At 41.0% G+C, this 27,846-nt stretch overlaps 2 protein-coding genes across 3 annotated transcripts; one reads left to right on the forward strand and one right to left on the reverse strand.

Annotated features, from left to right (window-relative positions):
* Positions 1-206: 206 nt before the first annotated feature.
* TMEM114 (transmembrane protein 114) lies at positions 207-12,205 on the reverse strand. Its single transcript, XM_032704265.1, has 4 exons — positions 12,022-12,205; positions 10,790-10,870; positions 1,945-2,082; positions 207-574 (listed from the first exon to the last, which is right to left on the reverse strand). Exons 1-4 carry the CDS (start codon positions 12,203-12,205, stop codon positions 342-344), a joined length of 636 nt encoding a protein of 211 aa, XP_032560156.1. The 3' UTR covers positions 207-341.
* Positions 12,206-15,993: 3,788 nt separating this feature from the next.
* On the forward strand, positions 15,994-27,837 carry METTL22 (methyltransferase like 22). Of its 2 annotated transcripts, none has more exons than XM_032704282.1 (11): positions 15,994-16,050; positions 17,770-18,122; positions 20,447-20,797; positions 21,168-21,208; positions 21,294-21,438; positions 21,901-21,972; positions 22,596-22,649; positions 23,378-23,458; positions 24,248-24,350; positions 25,127-25,295; positions 26,817-27,837. In XM_032704282.1, exons 2-11 carry the CDS (start codon positions 17,963-17,965, stop codon positions 26,850-26,852), a joined length of 1,212 nt encoding a protein of 403 aa, XP_032560173.1. In that variant the 5' UTR covers positions 15,994-16,050; positions 17,770-17,962; the 3' UTR covers positions 26,853-27,837. The 2 variants fall into 2 exon arrangements, with proteins under 2 accessions (XP_032560173.1, XP_032560172.1); XM_032704281.1 differs by lacking the exon at positions 15,994-16,050 and adding an exon at positions 16,137-16,295.
* Positions 27,838-27,846: the final 9 nt, after the last annotated feature.

The raw sequence follows: 27,846 nt of genomic DNA on the forward strand, positions 1-27,846 counted from the left end.
CTTAGACAGCAAAAAAGATAAAAGAAAGCAAGAAATCAGTCTTGTTCCAAGCAGTGAATGGAGACGTCTTATGAGCTGCCAGCTGAAATTAGTCTGAAACCACTAACACTGCAATGTACTTTCTTCTAAAGTCACAAGGGTGTCCTTATTGACAGCACTTGCAATGTTTTACTGATTTATGAGAATCTTTGTGTTTTATAGCCAGCTGTGAGGGAAAAGGTTTACAGCAGTGGACAAGGCACTCAGCCTTCCACTTTTATACACCCCCAGTGACCAGCTGGACCGAGCAATCCAGACTGTCAGGCTCTTCAGGGTTCTGTTGTTGCAAAGATACCTGTTGTTCATAATGTCTGCTCACGCTGCCGTTTCAGACCCACAACTCTTGCTGCCAGGAGGAACACGGCCCCAGTGAGCACTTCTGCAATGAAGGAGATCCAGACCAGGGCCAGGGACCAGCCAAACCTGATATCGATTTCCACCAGGAGGTCCTTGCTCCTCAGGAGGCAGACAGCTTCTTCAAAGGCAGCAGCTGAATATGCAATATAGACACTGATCCCAGTAAGTGTGACCAGAGCTGAGAGAGAGAGACATACTCAGCTGGTTAAATCAAAACCAATCAATTGGATATGGCTTAGGGCTTCTTTCCCACTCCTTCCTATCCCACCCAGGCCAGATTCCCAGTTTATCTTTGATATCTATTTGAGGTTGGTTTTCTGTCCATTGAGTATAATGTGTTCCCACTATTAAATACTGAATCAAAATGTCTAACATCAAGCCTGCCATAATAAAAATCCAGTCATATATTTCACAGATATCTAATGCACACACATCTCTGTTTTCAGTACTGTATTATAGTGCATCCTGATTCCTCACTGCTGAGCACCATGTGCAGATGTCTACCTCTATGCCAGAAAGCCCACAGAGATACAGACTCTTGCATTTCAGGTCACTGACCTGAATTTAGGCTGCTTTCTGATTTTGAGTATTGTAAATTTTGAGTGTTTAATGTAAACGTGTTGGTCTTTGCTGCCACCTCCCACCAAGTGTTGTGGAGTTATGACTGTTCATCACTTCCAAATAACTGAGTCAAAGACATCCTTGGAGCAGACTAAAAATAAATAAATAAATAAAGGCACTCAAACAAGGAGCTGGATGTTTTCAGAATGAAAGGATTGTACAGAAGGCAGGAAATTAGGGAATGGCACATTTAGCACAAGTACATACCAAATCCTAAGCCTGGCATCTATGTCACTCAAAGGACATATACTAACCAAAACCATAACTTTACTCGATCAGTGGCAGGAAAGAAGTCATAGAAAGGCCCTGGAAAGTAGATACTGGAACACTTGTAGGACAAGATAGTGTCTTATCTGATTGTGAGGGAGAAAAACTTTGGTCTGGCTTACTAGCTTCAAAATGAAAAGTTATACTGTGAAATAACTTTTTGGGGTTTCCTTTTGTGACCCATGGTTTGGGGACACCACTCTAGCTCAAAACTAGCAGTGCAGCTGACCCAGGAATGCCCAGCAAGACCCTTTTCAGAAACCCAATGTAAAAGCCTTTAAAAAATTGTCAGTTTTCTTAATGAGTGTAAGGTTATCAAACCCTGTGTTTTAGTAGTTCCAAAGTCATTACCCCATTACCCTGTCTGTAAAGAATTTGTGCCCTGTGCTTAGAAGGTATTAAATCTTTTGTGTTAATGGGCACAGCAAACACTCTGTGTTCAAATTGTGACTCACTGCACAAGGATGTTTGGCTGTGTGTGATTATTTGCCTTTCCTGACTCTAAGTTGCTCTACTCCAGAATCCCATCAGGATGAACACCAGCATTATTCTGAAAGGAAACTCCTGCTTAGCTCTTATTCTCTGGAAAAACAAAGTGATGTTTCCCAGATATAATCCCTTATTATTTAAATTGGTTAGGTTGGGAGTTCGATATTGTACCTCCAAAAAGAAAAAGCAGTCCTGTCATCAGAAGCAGTAGGTAGGCCCTGGCAAGGATACTGATGAACCCAGTCATTCCTCCAAAAATCATCAGTATCAGGCTGAGGGGCATCAGGATCACAAATGTTCCATGCATGTCTGAAGAAAAATAAAGAACGTTAATATTTCAATGTTTGATTATGGTGTCAATGGATGTACTAATAATTATTAAGTGCAGAGCCCCTGAGCAGAATCAAAGCTTTATTCTGTGCTGAATCAACAAGAAATTGGAAAACCTGTTGGGTTTTCAGTTTAAGTTGGCAGGACAAATATAGGATATGGAGGAAAAGGTCACATACAGAGCAAGCCCTCAGAGGATCACAGCCTGTGTTTCAAACAGAGACCACAAATATAAAGGATATGTCTGCATAGATATATTTAAGCAGTTAAACTGACTGAGCTATTAAGCCAAGCTGGATAACAGGTCATGCACTGCATACCAGGTAGGCACTGACAACCTAAATCAGAAGTAGCCCTGGTTATCACACAGATCACAGTGAGTGGCACTGTTGTGTCTGGGTGGTGAGATCCAGCCATGCTTTTGATTAAATTCTTTCTCTTCTGTCACATGTTCTCTGCTGAACAGATCTAGCAAATTGGTGACCTTTTCCTTTGTTGCAGCTGACCATCAACTAGAGGTAAATTTTCCCATCCAGCTCTGATTCTGTCTGTCATTGTTTTCTACAGCAGCTTCACTAAGTACATTAACCTATCCTGCTCGCTTCCTCCCATGCTAAATGTTCTACATTAGTCTTTCTTGATCCCTATAACATTTTAATAGCTGTGTAAACAGAGGGTTGCTATGTATTTTTTCATATCACACTGGTTTTTTCCATCATAAACCATCTTTGTGTCATTCTTCCTTCTCATGTAATCTATCCACAACATCCAACCCAACCTTTTCTAGAATAATAACCAAGAAAAAGTAATTCCAGTATCAATTTATTTAATACCAAAGTGCTCAGAAAAAAAATCCCTTAAAATCCATATTCTGAAGAGGTCTAGGCTTCAGTGACTCACTTGATTTCACAATACACCATTAGCTGGTTCCCAAGGAAAAGGAATCAGTTAAGAGATCACAGGTTTTGTGTGATCAAATGATCAATTTTTTTTAAGTGACTGTAACTGCCCACTGAATTGGAAGTACTCCCTCTGTCACTGGCTAAGGATCCAGCTTATCCCCTTCAACAGCATTATAAAGATAAGACACAATTGTGTATCTCTGTTCGGTTCTAGAAGCTTGGAAGGTTAGGAAGGGTCTGTGTGGGATCAAGGCAGACACTGTTAATGTCTTTTCTTGTGGAGAATGTGGTTTAAAGACATAATTATTTGTTTTGTGTAGCACAGAACATGATCACAAGGAAAAATGTGGCAAATGACAAAGTTTTGGGAGGTGACCCTACTGTTCTTCTGTTTCTGTTTATTTATACTGGTATTATATTTTCATATTCAATCCCACATATGCCCACATCAGGACCAGCTGATGCTCAGAAATGACAAATTCAGCATTCTGCATTGAAGAGAGCACTTTCTCTCTTTGGTTCTAAAGCTGAGGACACTCCCTGTGTTTTCCTTCAGCAAAAGTAGCCACAGCTGCTGTCGCTGGCTAAGAAACACAAACCTATAGCAATTCTCAGATGCTAACAGCCAAATCCATCTTCAGCTTACTGGGTAGAAACCAGTAAGTCAAAACTGTCTGCAATTCTTAGCTGAATACCAAGATGAGAAATAGCCATGGAACTCAGTTCAGCAGTTTTATATGGGTAGAAGTGGTTGTTGGGGATGTGATGCAACATGATGTGACAGAACAGAGATTTGGAACCCAATTCAGCTCTCATATTCCAGAGAAGCAGCAGGAACAGGCTGGTCTTCAGCCACATTTGTGCTTGCTGAGGATTATTGGGCCTGATTTTGGTTCCCCACCACTCTGACATCCCTGTGCCCCCCTTGGTCTTGCATGTAAAAGGTGAAAAGGCCTTGAGCAGATAAAATCTGATACAATTAATATTTTAAAATTGTGAATGTAAGAATGGTACAACTCTGTCCCCAGACCTGGCTTTGCTGGGAGGGAAAAAACAGAAATAAGCTCATCACTGGCTCTATGCCCTGTGATTTTCCAGGTGTCCCTCACTGACTGCTAACAAACTACACCTCAGGCAGTAGCACCTACAGCTGCTATTTCTTTGACTTTCCTTATCATGGTGTGATTTCAGCTACTGCAACCTGAGCCAGGACAGTGGGTGAGGTAGATCAGGCTCTGAATGGAACCTGAAGGAAAGGGAAAGCAAATCCATACCAGAACATCCTGGGGAGTGTCACAGATTACATTAATGATCTGTGGCAGTTGCATGCAACATCAGAATAACTCTGATTTTTATGCCCTCTTCAGTGAAAATAAAAGATTTAGGGATATCTCAGCTGAAACCCACAAATCCCACTGTGAGAGAGCCTCACTTTTCCTATACACAGCTGGAACTACATTTCCCATTAATCACCTGCAGCTTTTTTAAAATCAAATATTTAATGGATTGTATTTGGTTAAACAGCACTTTATCATCTCCAGTGTTCAAGTTCAATATCTAATACTCATTTGTCCTGTGAAATCTGCAACTGCCTGGGAAACTTATTCTAAAATGCTGCCATGGAAACCACTCAGGAATCTGAATTCATGCCATCTGGCATATGATATTATGCCATTATATTCCTTGATTAGAGGAACAGAATTAGTTTATAGAAGAACATGACTTAAAATATCTTTACTGTGTTTCTGTCCTCAATAATCATCTGTGAAAGAAGTTAAAACATTAATTTTGCAGTCATTTTAGTATTTTTTTCAATTTCTGTTGAAATACACATTGATGCATTATATATTGTACATATAACTCTTCACATTGATGAAATTAATCTAGTATTGGGAAAAAACCCACCAGCCTAAACATTTTGCACAAGAAGAGGTATATGCACTTTCCAGCAAAACAGAATTCAGTTTGCCACGTCTATTGCTCAATGCCAGAGTTCCCTGTCAGTGCAACACAAAAGGTCCAATAGTTTAGTCTTGGAAATACTGAAACAAACTCATAAACATTTAAAAAACACTCCTGGTTTTTGTAGAGAAAAAAAAGAACTAAATTGCCTGATCTGAGCTAATGAAGTTTTACATCAGCTAGCCAAAGCTGTTTTAGTAGAGATGGGACCAAATATCTGTAAGAATGACATCTGCAGCGTGTGTCCAGGTCTCAGGATTTGGCAGGCACTTCTGAATTACCACCCAACACAGTCGTTGTTGAGTTGTTTGTAAAGAGAAATCTGTGGAATGAACTGGAAAAACTGAGCGGTGTCAGAAGTAACCAACTGCAAGCCGAGCAGTTTTGTTAATCATCAGTTTTGTTAATCATCTCCTGTTAACGTGCTGGAGCTTAATTGCTTCAAACCAACTTTGGATTTGTTTGCACAGCTCATAATAGCAAATAATCTCTAGAAAACTGTAATAGTCACCTCATCAGAAATACTTCAAATGGCAGCGGCTCAGAAGAGCTTAATTAAGGCCCTGTTTACCTTACCCAGCAGTTACTAAACACCCAGTTAGAAAGACAAAAGCCTCGAGCTGAAACGAAAAGCTTGGCAGCTGCTAAAACCAACGGGGCTGCTCTGGAAAGTCTTGGCAAAGCCAGGAAGAATCAGTGTATGGAGAAAGACCTACCTGCTTGTAGGGAAGAAAGGAAGGAAACAACTTGGAAAAACAACGAGCAACTGAAAAGAACTGCTGTCAGTGGCTAAATGGGAGAGTTCTGGGCTTGGACCCCCCTCCAGTTCACCAGAGAAAAGATGCCGGTGGAGGATTGCTCAGAGGGTTAGGGAACTCCAGGACAATTAGCCAGGCTCTGGCCTGTGTGTTACATGTTTTGGCTTGGTGGTTCTTCTCAGAAAGTCTCTGAGCTCAACTGGAAGACAAATTGCAGACAGTAGAAATAAAATGATGCTGGACTGGGAACAGGGGACAGTGACAAGCAGGAATGGGTAGAATGATGGATGTGAGTGGTGCACTGGGGCTCACACTCTATTGCCACGGTACCAACGACTTTGAAAACCAGAACATTCATCACAGGTTGTCACTCATTCAGGTCTCAGCTGCAGGGATGCTGGAGTTATCTCAGATTTCTGTATATATTTACTGTAATATCTACTCTAAGCACCCGGCAGATGTTCACTGGGACCTCTCTGAAGGCACAGTACACTGTTGCTCAGAAATAAAGCAGATCCCTTTAGGTACACACCTACCAGATCAATTAAATTAGAATTTCTCTGTACATCATTTGGCTCTTATTTCACTTGGCCTCTGAACTAGCTCTTGCTAGATATTCCAGCCCTGTTTTCCTTCTGATAACTTCAAACCACAAGAAAAATTGCAAGGAGCTGTAAATCCCCAAGGAAAAATGTCATGGCAGCCAAATAATAGGGGATTCTTTATAACATTACAAACTGTAAAAATAAAATAAGCTCAGTAAAAATGAAGCAGGACCATGAAGAGCAGGGCAAAGTGTGAAAGCAGCTGGTTAGTGACTGTTACAGGGTCCACATGCTGTAAGGAAATCCAGACAAGTTTATCTGTACTATTAAACTAATTTTGTTGAGGAAGAAACCAAGGCAGCTGTTACATTAAAACAACTGAGGCATCAGTAACTGCCTCTGCTGCAAAGATTGTTTCCCTGCTGGAAGGACTAACTTGTCTGCAGCCTCATGTTCCAGTCACACTGAAGTTTAAAAAAGAAAAAATAAAAATACTCTTGGGAGAATACTTTAAGCAGTTGCACTGGGCAGCTGCACACTCCAGTCTTGATTTTATATCAGGAAAAAAGATTTTCTTCCAGCCACATGTAAGTGGAAACCACATCCATTAACTGCTCATCTCTAGATGGCTCAAGAATACAGGAGAGCACTAAAAATGGACCTGTGAAAGGAAATCAATCACTGCCCATGATGTTCATGTCAATAACAAAAAAATCAGGATTGTGAGAGGCTTGTAGGTACCTGTAGGTACCTAATGCAGATGATTTGTGTGTCATGCAGACAGTAAGAAAGAACAGCAGTTCCTCTCACATTATTTTTCATAACACCAGCCCCAGCTCTGCAGTGCAAGTGGGACCCCACACCAGCTCAGGTGCAAAGCTAAGACTCGAGAGAAATTGTCTGGTTTTGATTAAAAATATTTACAACACTGTTCATTTTGCAGGGATTACACTGGTGCTGCCTTTACCTAAATCTATACTGGTATTCACTAGTTATTAACAATACAGTCTGTGGTAAATGGGAAATATTTATATTACAAAAATACCTAAGAGCAACCTTTGCCCAGTGTAACTTGCTGGGGGGGGGTTCTGTTTGGGTTTTTTTGGTAGTGGTATTTTTTTTGTAGTTTTGGCTCTGTTTGTTTTGGTTTGGGTTTTCTTTCAAGAACTTCTTTTACAAAGTTGAAACTCTTGGGGAAAATCTTTCAGGTGATTAAATACTGCCATTCCTGCTACACACCAGCTTCCCTCTCTCTGTGTGTGACCCTCAACACTTCGATGTGATTGTGGATGCTATGTTTCTTCTACTGGAAAATGGCAAAGCTGCTCAGAACTCCTGATGCAGCTTCCTTTGAAGTGAGAGTGACACCCTTATTTTATCATTTAGTGAGAGATGGATTCAGCTCACCATGAAAAAAAGTTGCTCCTCCTGCTTGTCTTCCATAGCTGGCACAGGAGAACACACAGCAAGGCAAAATATCTGGGGGGGGGTCTGATGACAGATTTCAGTTCCAAGGGTGATTTTCAGAGGACTATCTTTAATCCTCCTGGCCACCAAGAGACCCTAATAACTGTCTAAATTGTGAAAAGTGACTCTTTTAATCCTGTATAGGACAGAGGAAAGTGTACATCTCCAGTAAAAAAGCATTTTTAAAATGCAGAAATTTCAGGAAAACTAGTGGTAGGAAGTCTATAGTGGTATTTTTGTTTAGTCAGTGGCTGATGTTTTAAACAAATATATAACCATGTCATAATGCAATCTGTAGTAGGAAAATATTTTATACACTGTGGGCTTGAGGGAGAGAGATGGTATACACTGTATGTTCAGCTGGAGGGAGTGGAAAGAAAAGAAGTGGAAGGCTACTGCAGAGGAGGAGGCATGTTTGTGTCTAATCCAGGAGAGGAATCAGCCAAGAGTACTCCTGTGATGTGAAAGCACATCATATTCCCAGGCTTAACAGCACCTGTGTTGATTGCCTGAGTAACATTGCTGCTGGCACAGGATCTTAACTTGTACACCAAATTGTTTTAATTTACCAGGAGCTCTATTTGAAGTACACAATAAACCTAAAAGGAATATGCTGTGGATGAACAGGAAAGAGATTGGGAATGTAGAGAAAGGGAATATGGAGGCTTTTCGTTCTCTAATGAAGGGTTTGTCTTCTGGCAGTGACCAGGACTTTTGTTTCCACTTTGACCCAGCTCTTTGCACTCACATACAGACTTTCTCCCATGTTTTTGGCACTTGTGTCTAGTTAAGACATGCCAAGAAGTGCATTCAAACTCTGAAGAATGAGGGATGTGACCAATGTGTTACTTAAGTGCCTACATCAGGAGGCAGTCCATTAAGGAATAATCAGTGAGAAATATGTGTGTACAGCTAGATGGAATGAGATTAATCCCATGTGAATGTTCCTCACAGACACCTGCACAGGTACACACAGAGAAAAATATGATTTTTTTGAAGTAACCAGTTAAAGCCGTGCAATTAGCTTGTTTGCCCCATATAGCAACAGTTGAAGAAACTACTGTAACTACACTGCAATCCATGCCCTCAGAATTTTCCTCTAAAATTCTAATTAAAAGGCGTTGTAGATGAAAATGGTTTGCCTAAATATGATTCAGTGACCACAGTCAGAAAATATTTAAGAAAGAGCAGAAGGTACTATCTCAGTACTTAATGAACTTAGATATCACTCAGAAATATCTGTATTTCCTTGAAGGAAGAAATACTGGCATGGCAGTTCCTGTGTTCAGCTGCTGTTGCTGCAGACCTGTAGCCTCACCTCACTGAAACTGCACTGAAGCTGAACAACCAGAAAAATCAAAAAGTTCACTCTGTAGGGAATTCTAATCAAGCCTAGCAGGTTATTTCACTGAAAGTATCTTTGATTTCTTATCTCATCATTTTTAGGCAGACTATGCCTGTTCATCATAAAATCTGCAAGTGTCTTTGCAGACCTGAAGTCTTTGTCCAGGAACCTAAAAATAGTACTTGATGTGAAAGTGAGAGAAAAAAAATTCTCTTACGCTCTGAAGAGCCTGTAAACATAGTTATTAATCCAGTTTTTACTCATATCCACTATTTTCTTACACTTCATGACTACCTTTGTTTCCAAGCCAATATCATTTTTGCAACCAAAAGAGCTCTGCATCATCTCTGATTTTGTTTTGTTATTTCATTGAAGAGATGCAACCTAAAATCTCCTCACCTGGGGGAAATAACAGATGTGCCTTTTGCAAATATGCACACCACTTTTGAAATGCTAACAATTTTATCCTGAAATTTTGGACCATCCCCAACGTAACAGTTGAGCTGCCCACACTTAAAATGTGATCAGTCTGCTTGGGTTCAATTAACAGTGACCCCTCAAAGGTTTAAGTGATCAAGCAGACAATCATTTTCACTGCTCCTCAGAGTCTCAGCAACACCAAGCAGCCAAGGCCCTTTGTCTTGAGCAAGGAGAATTTAAAAAATGGTATTTTCTCTTTGAAAGCTCAGAGAGGCAACCTGGGCTGTTAGTCTTGAACCTGTCAATATGTTTATATGGCTCTTTCAGTAGCCCAGTGGGATCTTATTCCTATTTCAGCTTCCCAGTTACAGCTGGAAGCCCCACCAGCATCAGCACCTCCCAGGCCTCCTTTCCACATGTGCTGCACTCTTAGCTCATCATGAGATGCTGCTCCAAGAGATTGAAGACACTCCAAGCCTTTCTGGAGAATTGTTCAGGGAATGGCTGGTTTTGAGGGAAAGAGTCCCATTTTAAGACACAGGACTAATGCACATATTCTGCGTGCAAGGTGGAAAGAGCCAGAATCAGAGAGGAGAGGTAAGTAAATTAAAAGGTTGTAAAAATCAAGCCCATATACGAGCATGTGTGAGCAGAGGATTGTGCAGAATATGATGCTAAATCATCTTTTAGGAGGTGCCTGTAAGTATTTGAAAATGTTCAGTTTGGACTTTCTGAGAACATCCTGACATTGACTAATGTATCAGGGGAAAAAAAGGAAGTAAACAGAGTTAGGAGCTTAGTGGTTTTGAACACAGTGTTCTTCAAGGACTTCGAACACTGCTTTTAGTCAGTGATTTATCTTCTTAAATTCTCACCAACTTAAGTCTTTTATCAGTGCAAGGAATCCCACTGAAAGGGTAGAAAAGTAACTACCTAAAAGATTCATTTAAATGTGTGCTTAAGCATTTTCAGTGATCAGACTCCTCTGAGGTGATTTTGACCATTTTTGCCTTTTATTTTTTAACAATCGTGTACCTTCCTGTGCCATTCCAGTCAGAAAGGTCTTGTTCCTGTGGAAGAAATTAGCTGAACTTGACACGAAATAGATGGTTATTTCAAAAGTAAACCTACTCAAAGACCACAGGCAGTGACAGATGTTGTACAGAAGCAGAGACAAAACACTATCTCAGAGAGTTCCCCCTCTGAATCAGAAATGAGTCCTTGTAAGTGGCCAAGGAGGGAGGGAAGGGTGGATATAAATATAAAAATAATATAAATGCTACTCACACAAAAGCTGTCTGTGTGACTCGGTGATGTTTGCATTCTTGTGCCAGAAGGGGTTTATCAAAGGGTAACACTCACTCCTCACTAACAGAGAAGGGGAAAAACAAAGAGGAAAAAATTACACTATAATATTAACTGCTTTTAAAACAATTATTCCTAGGTAGGGAAGGAAAGGAGGGAATTTTCAGTACCCAGCAATGGTTGCTCCCATGCGGCCTGATCACTGGAGTCAGCAGGGAAACATCTGCTCAATGCAGTGGGTTTGGGATACAGCTCAGGGAGAATTCCTGAAACCTGCTGCTTCTCCTCACTCCATTGGGAGCAACATCCTTTCTTGACTGTGGTGAACATTACTTACTCCTTGCTTTTAATGGTGGAATCAAAACCAAAAGTAACAAACTTACTCAATGGAGAAAATTCTATACTATTCATATAGCATTTATAGATCTTTCATTAAAATCTATAACTATGAAACACTAAGCAAGATAAAACACAGTACAATTACCTGGTGAACTTGGTGAGTCTTTAATCACTTACCTGTAGTTAGCATGTGATGAAGTTTACTTAAATTATTTATAGATAACCGAATTTTAATTTTAACGTCAAAAAATTTTAATAAATGTTGCGCATTTCAAACTAACAATGTTTATATTGCTGTGTTAATTTAACAATACATAATAATAATAATAACAATAATTGTATTGTTTGTATACATAAACTATAGTGTTTATCTTCTTTATATTATTATTTATTATTTTAACGGCTTTAACCCAGAACTTTCGCCCCTTAATTCCCCGAGCCAAATGAAAAGACATCTCCTTCCTCCTAAATGGTTAACGTTTATTAAATTAGCTCGGATTAAAAGTTAATGCATAATCAGGATACAGCAGCAGCAAAGTCGCTCTCCCCATGTCTCCCTCGGCAGGTAACACGGGTAGAGGGGTATCGACAAGGCACTACCCACGGATGCCGGGGCCCTCCGGACATCCAGACCCCGCAGCTGGACTCTGACAGCGAGATCCCCGCAGCTGGATCCCGCAGCTGGATCCCCGCGGCTGGATCCCCGTAGCTGGACCCTCACAGCTGGATCTCCGCAGCTGGACCCCGGCAGCTGGATCCCCGCAGCTGGACCCTCACAGCTGGATGCTCGCAGCTGGACCCTCACAGCTGGATGCCCGCAGCTGGATCCACAGCTGGATCCACAGCTGGATGGCCGCTCCGCCCGCCCCACTCACCGCGGCAGGTCCGCCACAGCCCCGAGTGCGAGCTGAGCGCGTCCGAGCCGTTCCGGGACGCGTCCAGCTTGGAGGCATCGATGATGTACCAGAAGTCCGTCGCGATGGCCACCACGAGGAAGACGAAGCTGGAAAGTCCCACCAGGGCCACGAAGAGGGTGAGGGCGCCCAAGTTCACCCTCATGCTGCTGCCGCCGCCGCCGCCCCGCCTCGGCCGGACCCGCCGGCCGCGCAGGTTGCGCGCCCCGAGCCCCGCCCCGCTCCCTGCGCGCCCCGCGGGCGGAGCGGGGACCCCGCCCGGCACAGACGGGTCCCCCCTGCCCCCGACCCCCGGTACCTGTCCCGACCCGCCTGCGCGTCAGTGGCGGCGCTGAGCAGGTGGGCTCTGCCTCCCCAGGAAGGGATACCTGCGAGAGCACACGGGGATGGGGATCCCGATCGCTCCCTTATTCCAAACGCCGCCGTCCTGGAGGGGAGGAGGGAGCAGTGACAGTGCTGGTGCTCCTGCAGCCTTTCCGATGTACTTACAAGAGATTTCCTCTTGCTCTTTCCCTTCCAGATGCCGAGCTCAAAAGGACAGCTCTAACCTAATTTGAAAGGCAGTGTGAGAGAAGACAGCAGCATGGAAATTGCTACCTGATGTAGGGATGTCTGTACCCTGCTTGGGATCATTTTCCTGTCAGAAAGTCACTGATGGAGGGAAGGACACAAGTAGTACACCCTCTTCCAGAAACTATAGTTGTGTAGTTTCCAAGGGCACAGCTGTGTTCATGTGTGAGCCCCTAAGCCACACTTCACCTATCCCACTGAAATGCTGGATAACAAGGTAAATTGCAGTAACAGAACCTTGATTTTAAATCTGCAGACCCTTTGCTCTGGAGTTTTACTGTGCCACTTTACTGACATAAGGATACAATACAGGTAGGGTCAATGGGACATCAGGTTTTCTTCCATGTAATTCCCTTTAGACCTTCCAGAGAATTGCTAAGTAACTCCCAATAATTAAAAAAGTCATTCTCATTTATTTTCTGGCATGGACACTGGGCAGAATGTGTGACATCATTACCCATCCATGGCAACAAGATATCAGGAAACAGTAGGGCTTCAGCAGTAGGATCAGTTAAAAGCAAAATATTTCTTGAGAGAGAGTGTTTATTTAAACACAGTAATCATCAGCACTACAGACCACATTTTGCTCTGCAAAAGTACTGAAAGGTGTATACTGCTGGGAATATAATAGTCTTTCCATTCGGGAATACACTGTTAAGCAGATATAGCATTACTCTGAGCTTTTGCCATCTCTTTCTCACACCTCCAAGTTGCATTTGTAACACATGAAAGTGCCAGTGTAGTTCTACAAACTAAGCAGCTGTTGCCTCCTTGTAATTGTGATGTTTGGGTGATACAAAGTTAATGAAGCAAAGTGAAAATGTTTAGTTAGACTAAGTAATGCAGTAAGACAAAATGAAGAAGCCTTGGGGCACGAGTCCTAACGGGGATCCCAAGCTTGTCTCTTTTTTCCAACTATATTTGCAGTGGGTATTGTCTATCTTAACTTTATCAAGGCTTTTGACATTGTCTCTTGCAACATCCTCATAGGCAAATGCATTTTTGGTGTTGGCAACCATAGTCACTTGGGTAGACATTCACCTGATATGTTACATACCTGCCTCTCTTAGAAAAATTTGTGTACAAATCAGCTTGTGTTGGACATGGGAACTCATAACTGGGTGATGTCAAAGACATGGAAATTATTGTTCTGAATAAGCCCCTGGAGATAAATGTTATAGTCAAAGGGTACGAAAGTAGCTGATAAACAACCACAAAATAGTTAACGAAAAAGAAATCAATGTGGATTTTAGCTCTGTGAAGTTAATGTTACTGCTTTTTAATTCAGTTTTCTTGTTGGCAAGGCAGTATGATTCTTAACTTCCCCTGGGAAGGAGAAATGGATATTCAGGAAATGTGGAAACAAAAAAGCTGACAGCTGCAGTTGTCCTTTTAAATAATTTTTCAGTTATTCTTCCTGAAAGCCTTCAGTTTCTTTTTTGGTTTACTTTTTTGTTTGCTTGTTTGGGTTTTGGGGGGGTTTTGTTTGTTTGTTTGCTTTTGGGGTTTTTTTGTTTGTTTGTTTTGGGGTTTTTTTAGACTAGAAAAGAAGACAAGCAAAGAGACAGTACACTACATGCTGGAAAGATAGCATGAGCTTTCAGGGATGCCCTACTGCACAGTACAAGAGCAAGGATGTGGTGGTGTATTAATTCATCTGTTATTCCTGTCTGCTTAGAATCAGCTCTGTTCTCTTATCTAATCTTAAGGAATTAGATTTTTCCCTGTGATATATATTTTTCAGGATTGTCTGTATAGTTTTCTTTTCTGAGCCTCCTGCAGCAGTGCTGGTATTCAAGAAGACATTCTGTAAAGAACTGTCTAACAATACCCTTTGGACCATGGGACTGTGGGAAAACCATGTGGAAAGGAGTAATTTACCTCCTCTAATACCTGGTATGATGTGACTAAGGGATACTCTTGAGTTGCTTTCTTTAAGCAAATTGACAGCTCACATGGCTGTGGGGAAGATAGGAAATGTAGCTGAGGTGTATCCTTAAAAAAAAAGAGGTAGATGTCGGGAATTTGCTGCCAAAGCCCCCTTGTGTGCAGTACAGAAACTGCATCTCCCTAAACAACTATCATTATCACCCACATTACAATGCCTGCAGCCGGACCGGCTCCTTTATGACCTTCTGCAGCCACAAGATGTTCCTGCTTTGCCTAATAATTATGCATGTTGTGAAACTACGTAGCAGCATTTTGTAGAAAAGAAATTATGGCAGCTCCATTTCTCACATAATGTACCTTTGTGTTCAAAAGCTCCCGTGTAGTGCAGTGAAACACTCACCCTTTAGCTCCTCTAGCAATACTTAGTCTGTGTGCCAGTAAGTGTCTCCTGCTGCAAACTGGCAGGATTTTCCAACAAATAAAAACTGCTTTTCCTGCAGATTGTTAGCACTTTACAGCAGTGGGAACATGCCAGCAGAGAGAGACTGCAGTAATAATTTATGTGGCAGTGTATCACCATGGGAAGTAAAATAATGTTCTGCTCTTTCACAGGAGCCAGATAAAAGGAGAACAAATCTCCAAAGCGTTTTTTGACAGATGATCATCCAACAGAATTCCCTACAGAAACACCAAGGAGAGAACTGAATGGCTTGCTGCGTTTTCCGTTCCATTGCCACTCAACATTCTTGGCTGTAAAAACAGGGAAAGATTACTTCATTCTTTTAATAATTCTTAGCCTTTGTTGAAGGATGCAGATCATGAGAAGCAGATATCCAGAAACACATACAGACTATGCATTACATTCCATGGGGTTTTTCGAACACTGACTCTTTAATTCTTCCTTCCCCACAACCATCTATTCAAGAAAAATACAAGCATCATCTGTAGCAAAGGTCCAAAACGCAGATACTAACTCCGTGAGTTAGACAAATTTCTGTTATTAAATCCTTCCAAAGCACTCTGGTTATGGTGCTTCTGCTCAACACCTCAGTCTTCTGTTCATTTCACCTAATTAAAAACTGCAGAATTAAGCAACTTCCCCAAAACAAGTGAGCACATACTGCTGCTGCTCCAGCTAATCTTACGGCGATAGTAGAATTCTGACATTATCTGGACTAAGGAAGAAACGCCTATTTGCCTCCGCAGAGTGTTTTTCCATTTTTGCTTTCGAGCCGTTTGGATGTTTTTTGCACGGAAAACGCGACACGGCGAGAGATGCTAAAACCAATTAATAAAAGAACGCGACAAGGAACGTGGGTTCAAACCGCGGAAACCACTCCCGCGGAACCTTTAGCGCAAGGCTGCTGGCGCTGAGTTGTTTTTTTTTCACCCAGGTTTAGCGGGTAACTCTCAGAATAAGAACTCCCCTATCCATCGCGGGAGGCACCGCCCGGGCCCGCGGGGGCCGCCGGGCAGCGGCGTCAGCGGAAGGGGCGGACGGAGCCGCTGCCGCGGCAGCGACCGAGGGAGGTGCTGGTAGAGCAGGGAGAGGTGAGATCTGCCCGGGGAGGGGACACGGGACAGGCGGGACCTGTCCCCCCACAGCCCCCGGCCCCGGTCCGGAGGAGCGGGAGCCCCGCGCCCGGCGCGGCCCCGGCGGCGGGAGCGCTGCGGTCTGTGCCCCGCGGCAGCTCCTGCGCCGGGTCCCGCGGGCAAAGGGCGGCTCGGGAGGGGGAGCGGGTCTTGCAGAGGTTGGTAGAGCTGCATAACTGCAGGTACGGAGGCTGCCTGTAAAGCTCGGAGCGTTTTAAGCGTGTGTATGTGCGTCCAGCAGAGAGCGAAGTTGGTCAAGGGTCGGGAGCATCTCTCTTAGGAGCGGGGCCTCTTCAGCCTGGAGAAGGAGAGACTGAGAGGCGACCTTATGAATGTCTGTGAGTGTCTGAAGGGTGGGTGTCAGAGGATGGACCAGGTGTCTAATAGGAGGTATCTAATGTGAAGGGAGGTGTCAGAGGATGGACCAGACTCTGCTCGGTGGTGCTGAGCAATAGGACGGCAGGCATCGGGCAGGAACCGATGCCCAGGAAATTCCCCCTGAACATAAGGAAGAAGTTCTTTCCTGTGCAGTGACCGAGCACTGAAACAGATCACTCAGAGAGGGCGGGGAGTCTCCCTCCCTGTAGATATTTCAGAATCATCTGGATGCAAACCTGTGCCGTGTGCTCTGGGATGACGCTGCTGGAGCAGGGAGGTTGGACCAGGTGACCCACTGTGGTTCCTTCCAACCTGACCCATTCTATGATCTTGTTCAAGAACAATCAGATAACAGAAAATTTAGCATAATCTTCCAAGGCATTAATGCCAACGTAGGAAATGGCATCAGCAGTTTTTGAGGAGTGTTAGGGGTGCTCATAGCTGGTGAGACCCGAGTGTCTTTGCTGACTAAATTCATGTAGTGCTTGATGATTTGCATGTGTGATCTAAGCTTTTTCTGAGTTTTTTTTAGAAACTTAGAAAACTTTTTTTATGTTTTTAAAGACACAAATTTCACTTTCAGATCTACAGTTCACGTTCCCTTTCACAAAATGTCAGGGTTCGTAGAACATGGGGAAATCAACGTCCTCTGTATTTTTCCATTCATAAGAGGTAATTCCCTTGTTCGTGGTGTGGGATAGAGACAGCTGAGCCTTGGACATGAGGTAGCAAGGATGGTTTCAGGTGTTGGATTTTTTTCCTGTGGAAGAATAAAGAGTGTCAAAGATGGGAGACATTAACTGCCCAGTTAGTGGGCGTGCATAAAGGGAACTGAATTTTCTCCAGGAAGAGCACATGCTCCTTTTATGAAGTCTGGGAGACTAACCTGTGATAACATATTTGATAATGGTGCCTGTTTCTAAGAAAATTCAGAAGTTTCTATGAACAGCTTTAAGATCTCTCAAACCAGTGAAGTCGTGCACGTAAGGCCTTATTTCCTTTGAAGACCTTGATTTAGGACTCATGGTAACATTTGCTTTTTTTCAGGGGAAGTTGTTTTTAACACAAGTTGGCAGTTCTTCCTAAAATATGCAGTGTCTGCCACTGCACTATTAAGAGTTATGTATTGATAATTCTTTGGAGCACAGTAAAAGGGAGCACTGGAGCATTGTGGCTTTATTGGACAGTGTAATCTGATTTTTATCTTCTGAAAAACTGCTGGAGCAATGTTCAAACGGTGTCAGGAGATCACTAAAAGCTGCCTGTGTTTGGTTTTAGGTTGAATATCCTGATGAGCAACTTACTGTCTTGCTGGAGCATGGAGCTGGCACGATCACCTCTCACCTGGGGTCTCCTCAGGAATGCTGTGAGGTTACCTGGCTGAGCAAAGCTGTGCCTGGATGCCTGTTAACAGAAGAGTGTCAAATCCCTCGGTGACAGCACTACACAGGGGACTGTATGGGCTGTGTTGATGTTCCTCTCAGCAGCACAGCAGCACATCATGGTAGATGTAAGAGAGAAGGAGATGGATAACCCCACGTTCAGGAGTGACACTGTGCTGTCTGATGTTCACCTGCACTGCCCAAACAAGAGACACCTCATGGTACGACTGAATGCAGTTGGACAGCCAGGTAGGGTTATGCTTAGACTGGTGGAGCTGTATTTTAACTGTACTCATGTCTTCGTAATGGCTCAATCCTACTTTGAGTGGTTGATATTAATAATTACATATTTTAAGCCAAATCACCTCCTACTGAGTCTTTAAGAAGAAGGCTGGCTGGATTCTCCTCATGAAATTAACTCCAGAAATGAAAACAATGTAGAATTTGCAGACAGCCTATCTTAACAAATACTTTCTGAGAAGAAGTAACCAAATTAACTTGCTTGCAGATTTAATTTTATTTATTTATTTGTTCATTGAGCTATAATGTCAATATAGCACTTCGGGAATCATGATAAAAAGTTGGGATGTTTCTTATATATAAACGTGGGGTTATCCCTGGGGTAATTTAAGTGTAAAATAAAAATTATCAGTAATTAATTTATTAATTTAATAAAGTCTTTATGTGACAATTTATGTGATGATTTACTATCTGTTCCAGGGGAGCCTAACAGTTTTGTTTGGGGCGTTTTGTAGGGGGTTTTGTTTGTTTGTTTTTAAAAATTGTCAACAAGAAAACTCAGAATAGCAATGGCTTTGACTGACACAGAATTTGAAGAGTCAAGGCTGTAGTGGAATGAGTTGGCAAATGCCCCTGGCTGATTGTGAGCTCGTAGGTTGCTATAAAGTTGTCAAGGAAAGTGACCTTAAAGCTGCTGGTAAAATGTTCTGTAGAAAAGTCCTGCTGTGACAGAAGTGTTAATCGTTTCTTCAAACCGAGTTGTGACATAAAAAGAGTAACTTTTGCAGCTGTTCTGGCACATGACGGGGTTAAAAGTGATAAAAGTAGGCCTGTCCAAAGCCTGACAAAGAAGTGAATAATAATTGTGACCCTGATGAGGTCAAAACCAGGCAATCAGTGCTGTGCTGTGTCTTCATGCTGTTTGACATTTGTTTGCTGTGATTTTGCTCGATGCAAAGAACCTTTCAACAGAATGCAATGACAGCATCTTCTACCTACTCTGAATGAGCTTGGTCTGGGAAATTCCTCTCATTAGGGAGACAAGAATTGGGTTGTGGTGTGACAGCTTTTACTCTTAACAAATGCAAGGACAACCTACCACTGCCATTCTGCTGTATTTTAGGGAAGTTTATGGGGTTTAGGCTCTTCTCCTTTGTGTCAGTTTTCCCTTAAAACTTTTGAATGCCATAGAACGTGCAGAGGATCAGAATGGGCATGGAGAACAAAAGCATTTCCTTCATTGGTTGCATCCTCTAAGTTGCTAAATACCCAAAACAGTTTAATCTGGCCATCATGCAAAGAGTAGATGAGTTTAAAAATCTCTCATGCTGGGACAGGCAATGAAGATTTTATCATATCTAGTGAAAATGGTCTCCCTAGAGAGAAACTTTGGTCAGATTACAGCAGACCAGCTTTGAATGTCTTGCATGCTTCCTAAAGAAACTGGAACAGAACTCCATAAATTGTGAAATTGTCAAAAGCAGTGGTGGCAAGCACTTTATTTCTTCCCTTTTGTTGTGAATGAACATAGATGGAAGGACTATGGAATGTTTTTTCTTCCTCGTGTGTGGTATTCAGACAGTACAGATTCCTGTAATTAAAATTGCAAGGTCCATGTTCTGATAACTTAAAATTTTAATAGACAATGATGTCACTGGGTGATTGTTGCAAAATATTTTTTGATTATTTGGTCTTTGAGAACAATGGCTTAAGTCGTCAGCTTGAAGACTTTTAAAACAGTTATTAAGGTGTCAGCGTGTTCTGGCTTTCTCAGGTGTCTCCTGTGCACTTATTTCTGCTCTCTCATACTGAACCAGTTTCAAGGCTTCAAGTTGCTTGAATTCCTAAAGACTTTTAAAACATTAAGAAAAAAAATCTACTTTCTTTTTACTAGAACACTCTTGTTTCTTACAACACAGGGATCTTAACCAGAAAACCCCAAATTCTAACTTCTGTTAATTCTGCTTTCAACTTGGTTTGAACTTGTCTGAACAGAAGAACTTTTGGAGCATGTAAGAAACCATCTCTTCTGCCAGTTGTTAAAATAAGTGTTACTAAATCAGATTAAAGTGTCTGTGGTGACTGCAGAGATGCTGAGTCAGCCAGTAGACTGTGGAAGTGCCTCATTTATTTCTACTGACAGAACTTAATAACAGAAGTAGTTCTTCATTGCAAATAGAACTATATTTCAAGTTGTGTGTGTAGTTTTTTAACACCTAGATTTTTAATATGTGAAACACATACCAGAATTTCATTCATGTGGAAACTGTGCATAGATTCTGTCTTATCTGGTGTTAACTTTCCCTCCCTGTCCCTGTCCTGTGTTCTTACAGTATTCCTGTCATATTTCAAATTCCTTTGGAACACAGAAGATTTGGCATCTGAGAAACACGTGGAAGAAGTTACAATGGGAAAAGAACAGCAGTACAGAGGTGGAGATGAACTGTGTGACAAGGACAGGAGTAACCTGAAAAAGGAAAGAGAATTAAATAGTGAAGGAGTAGAAGCTCTGCTGGATGATGATGGAGACTTGGAAGTGGTCAGAAGGCCTCGAAGTGCCTCTGATTTAGAAGCAGAGGATGTTTTGAGGGATATAGTGTGCCCTGTAATTCTGATGAAAGGGAGAGAAGATGCTTTTGAAGATGAAGAGCGAGAATGCACCTGCAGTGATGTTGTTAAAATAGGTAAATAATGGTCAAGGAGAAATGGGGTAAATATGTTTGTGTAAAACAAAAATAGGTTTTCCTTAGGAATGGAATAGCAGTTGTTCAGTGAAAAAAGATAATAATCATGATACTGTGATATTGCAAATGTTTTTACATTTAGCTTTTTTCCTCTAGAAGTGATTGGGGCAGTTGTATGTATACCATGGGAAACTCAGTGCTCCTTAGTTAGATTTGGGGTTTGGCATTATCTGCCATTATTATGTAGAGTGAAGTGTTGAGTTCTATATTTGAAAGAGAAGCATGACTTGAGTTTCAAACGTGCCACTATGGAACTTGAGTCGAACAACATTTTGAGATAATTATTTCTGCTCTGCTTTCATTTCCACAGAACATACTATGGCAACCCCCTTAGAAGATGTTGGTAAACAAGTATGTGTTCTGCCTTGGACTATCTTGCTGTTCATGGGTGGTGCTTCAGAGTTTACTGAGTTTTAACTGCTGCTCTTCTCCCCAGGTCTGGCGTGCAGCCTTTCTTCTTGCTGATTACATCCTGTTTAAACGGGACACATTCAGATGTTGCTCAGTGCTTGAGCTTGGAGGTGGCACTGGAATTACAAGTATTATCATGGGAACAGTTGCCAAGAGAGTTTATTGCACAGGTAAGGCAGTTATTTTCAGTTAAAATATTTTCGTAGAACTTCACGAAGCAGTGCTTTTACACTCATATGTTCAGTTTTAGTTAATAACTTTATTAATGTGTATCAAGTTGTGTTATTTACTGAAAAATAACAGGAACTTTCTCAAGGGTTGAGAAAGCAGCACTACTTTTAGGCACAACGGTTTAAAAGCAAGATGTGTTGCTGTGAATTCAAGATAGATCCCTCTCCTACCTATTTTAATCTGGACACACTAACTTCTTTCTTCAAGGGTGCCTCAGAGCTTAGTACTGAAATACAGAAGGAAGGGGAGGATACAAGGGAAGCAATCCTCAGTGGATAGAGTTGCTCTGAATTGTCCTTAATCTCATCAGAGAAACTTCAACTGTTAGTCTGAGAGGTCAAGGGCATACCCACCCCATAGCGAATATTCTTATTTTTAATTACATTATCACTGTTTTCCAGATGTTGGTGAAGATCTTCTGGCCATGTGTGAGCAAAATGTTGCATTAAACAAAGACCTGGTGGAGCCAGGAGGTAAGTGCTGTATAGTCAGTGTTTGTGCAGTTGCCTATATGGGAACTGCTTTGGGATGAGACAGCACAGTCACTGCCTACCCAGCACATCCACATGTGCAGGTGTGGTTTTGTCTTGGTTTAAAGTCACTCATTTGGTAAGAAAGATGCAAGATATCTCTGTGTGGTCCATAGTGGGGCAGCTTCCTTTTGAGAAGAGTAAAATACTTACCTCTGGGCATCGTTTTAGACCAGCTGTGGTTCCTGCACAGTCACAGCGTGAGTTGCTCTGAGGTCCTTGGGAGCATCACAGAAGTGCAGGTGCCAGGGGTCACATAAACAGGGTGTAAATGGCAGAGGCAGAACTCTGGAAAGAAGTATTTTGTAGGTGAGACATGTCAAAGAGAACAGAGGTTGTCTTTCTGATCTTTCATTCTGTTCTCTCAAGAGTGGGTAGCTGGTTTTGATTTAATGGTTGGGTTTTGATTTAAAGCAAATGATTTGAAGTTCAACTTGACTTGTGTTTCATATGTCCTCCTAATAGATCTTCATCATTTGTTTCAGTACAGGTTTTGACTGTTTACTTTTGCTCAGGTACTCTCTCAAAGGCCAGTTGTGACTGATGTGGTCTTTCTTCACCCACAGGAGGGGAAGTTAAAGTGAAAGAACTGGACTGGCTGAAAGATGAATTCTGCACTGGTAGGTGGTTACGATGGGTCCTTTCAGATAGGGCTTGATGTTCTGTTTTTGTGGGTTTTTTTCTCTTCAGAGCCATAAAGAAAAGCTCATTCCACCGTTTATAAAGTGAGTCCTCCAGCACACAGGCCTCTGGAAAAATAGTTGGAGGTATACCTAGTTGAAAGTACACACCAAGCTGAATTTGATGTAATGCATCTAAAAAAATAGAGCAACTATTCAAGTAAGTAGAAACATCCTTTACGCATTCAAAAGCCTCTCGGACCTCAAAAAAAAAATTCTGGTTAATGGAAGTATCTAATACTGCAAGTTGAAAAGGCTTTATGTTTTTTAGACTTTCAAATATAGTTTCTTTTTAACAAAGCCTAAACTTTAAAAAGCATGATGAAGTAGTAAACTTAGTCAAAACTTATGCAAAGATACATTTGGGTTTTTGTTTAAAGGTGTACTTACTTCAATGTAGTTAAATCTGTGACCTTGCTACAGGGTAGTAATTGGTTGTAAATTCTGAAGTGGAAATTCTGTGCTTGCCAGTCAGCCTTGGGAGGGTTGGAATCCACAGAGAAAGCAGAGCACTGCAGGGAACTTCAGGGAATGACCAGAGGGAGGGTTTGGTTTCCTTTCACTGCTGTTCTCTGAAGTAGCAGATGCCCACAGGAGTTAAGAAGTTTCTTTTCTCAAGCATCTGAGACATTTAATCACGTACACCAAAGCCATATTCTTTCTTACAGATCCTGAAGTTCCTTACAGCTGGTCTGAAGAAGAGATTGCTGATTTGCATGATCACTGTTCTGTGATAATGGCAGCTGATGGTAGGAAAATATAAACAGTGACCTTTTCAATCAAACACTTGGGCCTTATGAGTAATGATTTAAACATACCTAATTTGCTTTTAAGATCTAATAGGTCAGATCCTTACCTAATTTGTCAAATCTCTGCCTTAAGTGTTCCTGCCTGTATTTTTCTTTTCTATAAAATTGTATTTACTTTCTGTCTTAACAATGGGAGAACAGATGTTGCAAACTACTTTCCTTTGGTGTGGTAATTATTCGTGACTAAATAAATTACTCAGCATAATCACAGGTAAGCGAATTTGACTTTCAGAAGTCCTGTGTTGTCTTACCATTGTGTAGTATCAGATAAATACTGTGCAAATAATGATAAATAGGTGGTTAGACCAAGATTTTTCCGTAATGTGAAGAACAGCTTCAGATGCTGCACTTCCCCATAGAGTCTATGCCTTTGGTTTGGTTTTTTGTAAGAAATGAGGTCCTATGTGCTGTGATATCTTGTGTTCTTTAGCTCTGCAGTAAGATTGTTTACAGGCTGAGAAAAATCTTGTTAAAGTTTTGTAACTTGTCTGAAAGTGATTCCCACTCGTACAAGAGAACACTTAAAGAAAGCTTGACATAAATAGCAGCAGTGAATACTGTTACAGGGTCAGTTACTGCCAATAAAAACATACTTCAGCACTTAGTTAAATAGTGACTTGCTTGATTAGAATAATCAAACTAAGGCCTGTTTTTGTTTCATACCTGAAACTTAAGTAAACAATACACTTTGATATACATATTCTGTGCTGTTAATCTTTTTTCTTGTAGTGTTCTATGATGATGACCTGACAGATGCCTTGTTCAGAACGTTGCATAGAATCACACACAACTTGAGAAATTCTTGCACAGTTTACTTGGCATTAGAAAAGAGGTAAGTATTACCAAGAACTTAAAATAAAAAGCACTAAAAACGTTGCATGCTTTCTTTATTTGGAAGAAACATCTGTTTTAGTTGAAGGTTGGCTTCTAATTTTCACTGTATCAGTTGATGCCAGTGTAGGCTCAGGACAAGCATTTATTTTTATGCATGCTTAATTTTTATCAGTTCAGAATCTGAGTTTTACAAGAGTTTGGCTTTTGTTGTCCTCCCTTTGTCTTGTATGGGATAATCTCTGTGCAAATAAAGATAAATAGGTGGCTAGATTGATGTATTCTGTAATACCTGACAACATTTGTTATGTATTTTTGAGATCATGGAGTGGAATGAAGGGGCTTAGAATGAGGATATATATTTCCCAGCTTTAGTGCCTCTGGAACGATTTCCCTTGCTTTCTTTGAAGGAATCATTGAATGCTTATATTTGTTGGAGTCCATTCATAAACTAATATACAAATAGGCTTTGCTTAAATCTCTGGAGCAATAGCTAGTCCTATGATGTGGTGCCAAGTGTTTGTCCAGGAAGCCAAGACAATGATTCTGTTTGGCAAAGTGCCTTAAAATCTGTGCAAGGATTCATCCAAGAGTTATTGTGTATTGATGCTAACATAAGTCTTGTCAGCTTTTCAGGAATGGGGGGGTGTACATTTTTTTGGCTGTTGAAGGGAGTTAATTATGCTGAGAAGAGACACACTTATCTGAGCAAAGTTACACACCCATTTAAGTTGACAGTATAGGAGAGATGTTTTAAATTAAATATTCTCTTGCCAGGCTGAACTTCACTTTAAGACATATGGATGTTACATGTGAAGCCTACAGTCACTTTAGAAATAATCTGAATGATTTGGAGAACCTTCAAGATAGAAAAATTAAATATACTGTGGAGCCCATTAAGGCTGATTTCTGCCAGTTTCTTGTTTATGAACGAATTGAGCAGTTGGTAAGTGACATTCATGAAAATAAATGTAATGTGTCAGGCTAATCATCTCAAATTAGTATTCAGCTGTTGACTTGATGTGAAGTAAGAACAGGAGAATAAACATTTCTTTTATTTCCACTTAGCTTTTTGTTGGTTTAAAATGGTTCTTGTTTGTGCTTACACAATCTGAACTAGATTGACACAAGTCCTGGTTTTGGCTGTGGCAGAGTTGATTTTCTATCAGCAGCAGGAGAGTGGCTGAGACTGCACTCAGTCCCTCAAAGGATGAGAAGCTTTTACTTTGTAAAATAAAATTTTTGTGATTGACTAGAAAATCGGACCAATATCTCCTTTATTTGCTTGTGGAAGAGCTTTCATTTCATAGTTTTAGTAACTCCTTTCCCAGTTCAGGGTTCTGATATCTCTGAAGAAGTCGATTAGCTGTTAACTTCTGTTACTCAGAAACATGTCAGATATACTATTTCTGGTTATCCAGTTAGCTCACAAGCACTTACGGTTCTCTTTCTCCATTTTTTTTCAAATTATCTGCTCTTAGGAATATATGCAGGCTGGCTAACAGCTTGCTGGCTTCCAGAATAGTCCAATCTAACAGATCTTTTCAGGGAACTTGCAATCTTGTACAAGGATGGCAAATCAGGTACCAGGAAATAATGTAGTCAGCATAGTATAGCTGTGTGTGCATGTAGTAAGATTACAGGGGCCACAGTTACTTAATGACATTGATTTATTTTGCTTAATGCTGATATCTTCAGGCATAAAACATTCATGCAAAACCTGTTCAAAAGTTTTACAAGCATATAAAAGTAACTTGGCTTATACCTGAAAGTGTAAACTCATTCCCTGGCTATTTGAGGAAGGCTCCTGGTCCTCGAAATACATGTATTTTTAAAATGCTTTTTTAAATTTATCATTAAGTGTATTGTCACAATTCAAGATGTCCTGGTGAAGGGTATGTGATACTCTGCTTAATAGTCTTTTGTATAGCAGACAAAGTGTATATTAATTTATTCTAAATAAATAAAGTGATCTGGTTTCGTCCTCACTGTCCAACAGATTGAGAAGGGGTTTTGTGTTTGTATAAAACCTGCATTTATGAGACCTTGATTGCTCAGTAAATTGGGTATTTGTTCAGTTGTATTTTTACCAGCATTATTTGAAAGCATTTGTCAATACAGGCTAAGAAAAAGAGCAAAATTATCAATCAAAATACTGCAGAAGGTCATGCAGACCGATGAAATTATTTAAACACAAATTATCTTACACTAAATACAAATTACTTTTTTAAATCATGCTATAAGAATGAAGAAATCAATGATACTGCTCTGTTTCAAAGATAATTTGGTAGTCATTCTAGGAGATTACATAGAATGGATTTACTGTCCATCCACAGATGGATACTGTCTGTGGGTGGGAATGTAGGATATGTCTTAAAACTTGTCTTACATTGGGAATGTTGAACTTCCATAATTGCAACCTACTGATCTGAGAAAATACCTGTATGTATTTTTTCTGCTCCTACAGGAATTGTGGAAGGTCATGGCTGAACACCTAACGTGACAGGCACATGAGAAAAGAGAAGATCTTTATCTAATTATAAAGGCTATTTTGATGTTTTATGAAAAAAAGGATTTTCACCCCAAGAAAAATATCTTCCTGGTGGAATTGTGTTCTCAGAAAGTATTGCAGAGTTGCTTCACTTCAGCAAGTTTTGGGTTTGGCAGTTGTTTTCTTGGACTTGGGCACTTGGACGTGGCTTCTTTGGTGTTTGTTTTACAAAACTGTTTCTTGTGGATCTTCAGAGTATGTGCTGGATGCCAGACAATGGCAGTGACACAGTGACTTGCTCTTTGGGATTGATGACTTCAGTTTTAGAGTCTGACGAAGAAGTCAGACTTTTCCATGTGGCTGATTTGCAGATGTCATGCATTTTCCTTTTTAGTTTTCAGAACATGGACACTGTTCTCAGTCTCATCCCAGTCCCACATTATATGTATTTATGGACATTTGTGAAACAGTGTTCTGGGCAAGATTTATTTGGTTTTGATGAATTTTTTGAAGCAATTTGTTTATGAAACTTTGTCCTTAATTTCCAGTTTGTCCTATCTAAATCAATCTAGTTTAGGGCCACAGTCTGAACTGAGAAGAGACAAGATGCATTTTGTTTGAGCCTCTGAAAATATTCCACAGAAGTCTTGGTTCTGTGTTGTCCTGCAGGAATTTAAGCTATTCTGTCTAGCCAGGTTGAGGATGAGAAGGTACCATGTGAAATGACGTGCTACAGCTTCTTAAATGTTTGGAATTCTACCCCTCAGCATATACATGTGAGGCTGGGGGGAGGAAGGTGAACAAGAATGTCTTGCCCACACAAACGGGGCCTTCAGTTTCTTAGCTTTTGGATTAAAGTACAACATGTTGATTCAATCTCTCCTGTGTCTGTCATTATTTAAACCAAAAATCTGTTTGTACTTGATGAAATCTCTCCCGTGTTATTAATGAAACCAAAAATCTGTTTGTACTTCAATAAATTTTATGCTTACTGTTATGTTTATAT

This window comes from Chiroxiphia lanceolata, chromosome 16 (genome assembly GCF_009829145.1).
Source record: "Chiroxiphia lanceolata isolate bChiLan1 chromosome 16, bChiLan1.pri, whole genome shotgun sequence".
Classification (NCBI taxonomy): Eukaryota; Metazoa; Chordata; class Aves; order Passeriformes; family Pipridae; genus Chiroxiphia; species Chiroxiphia lanceolata.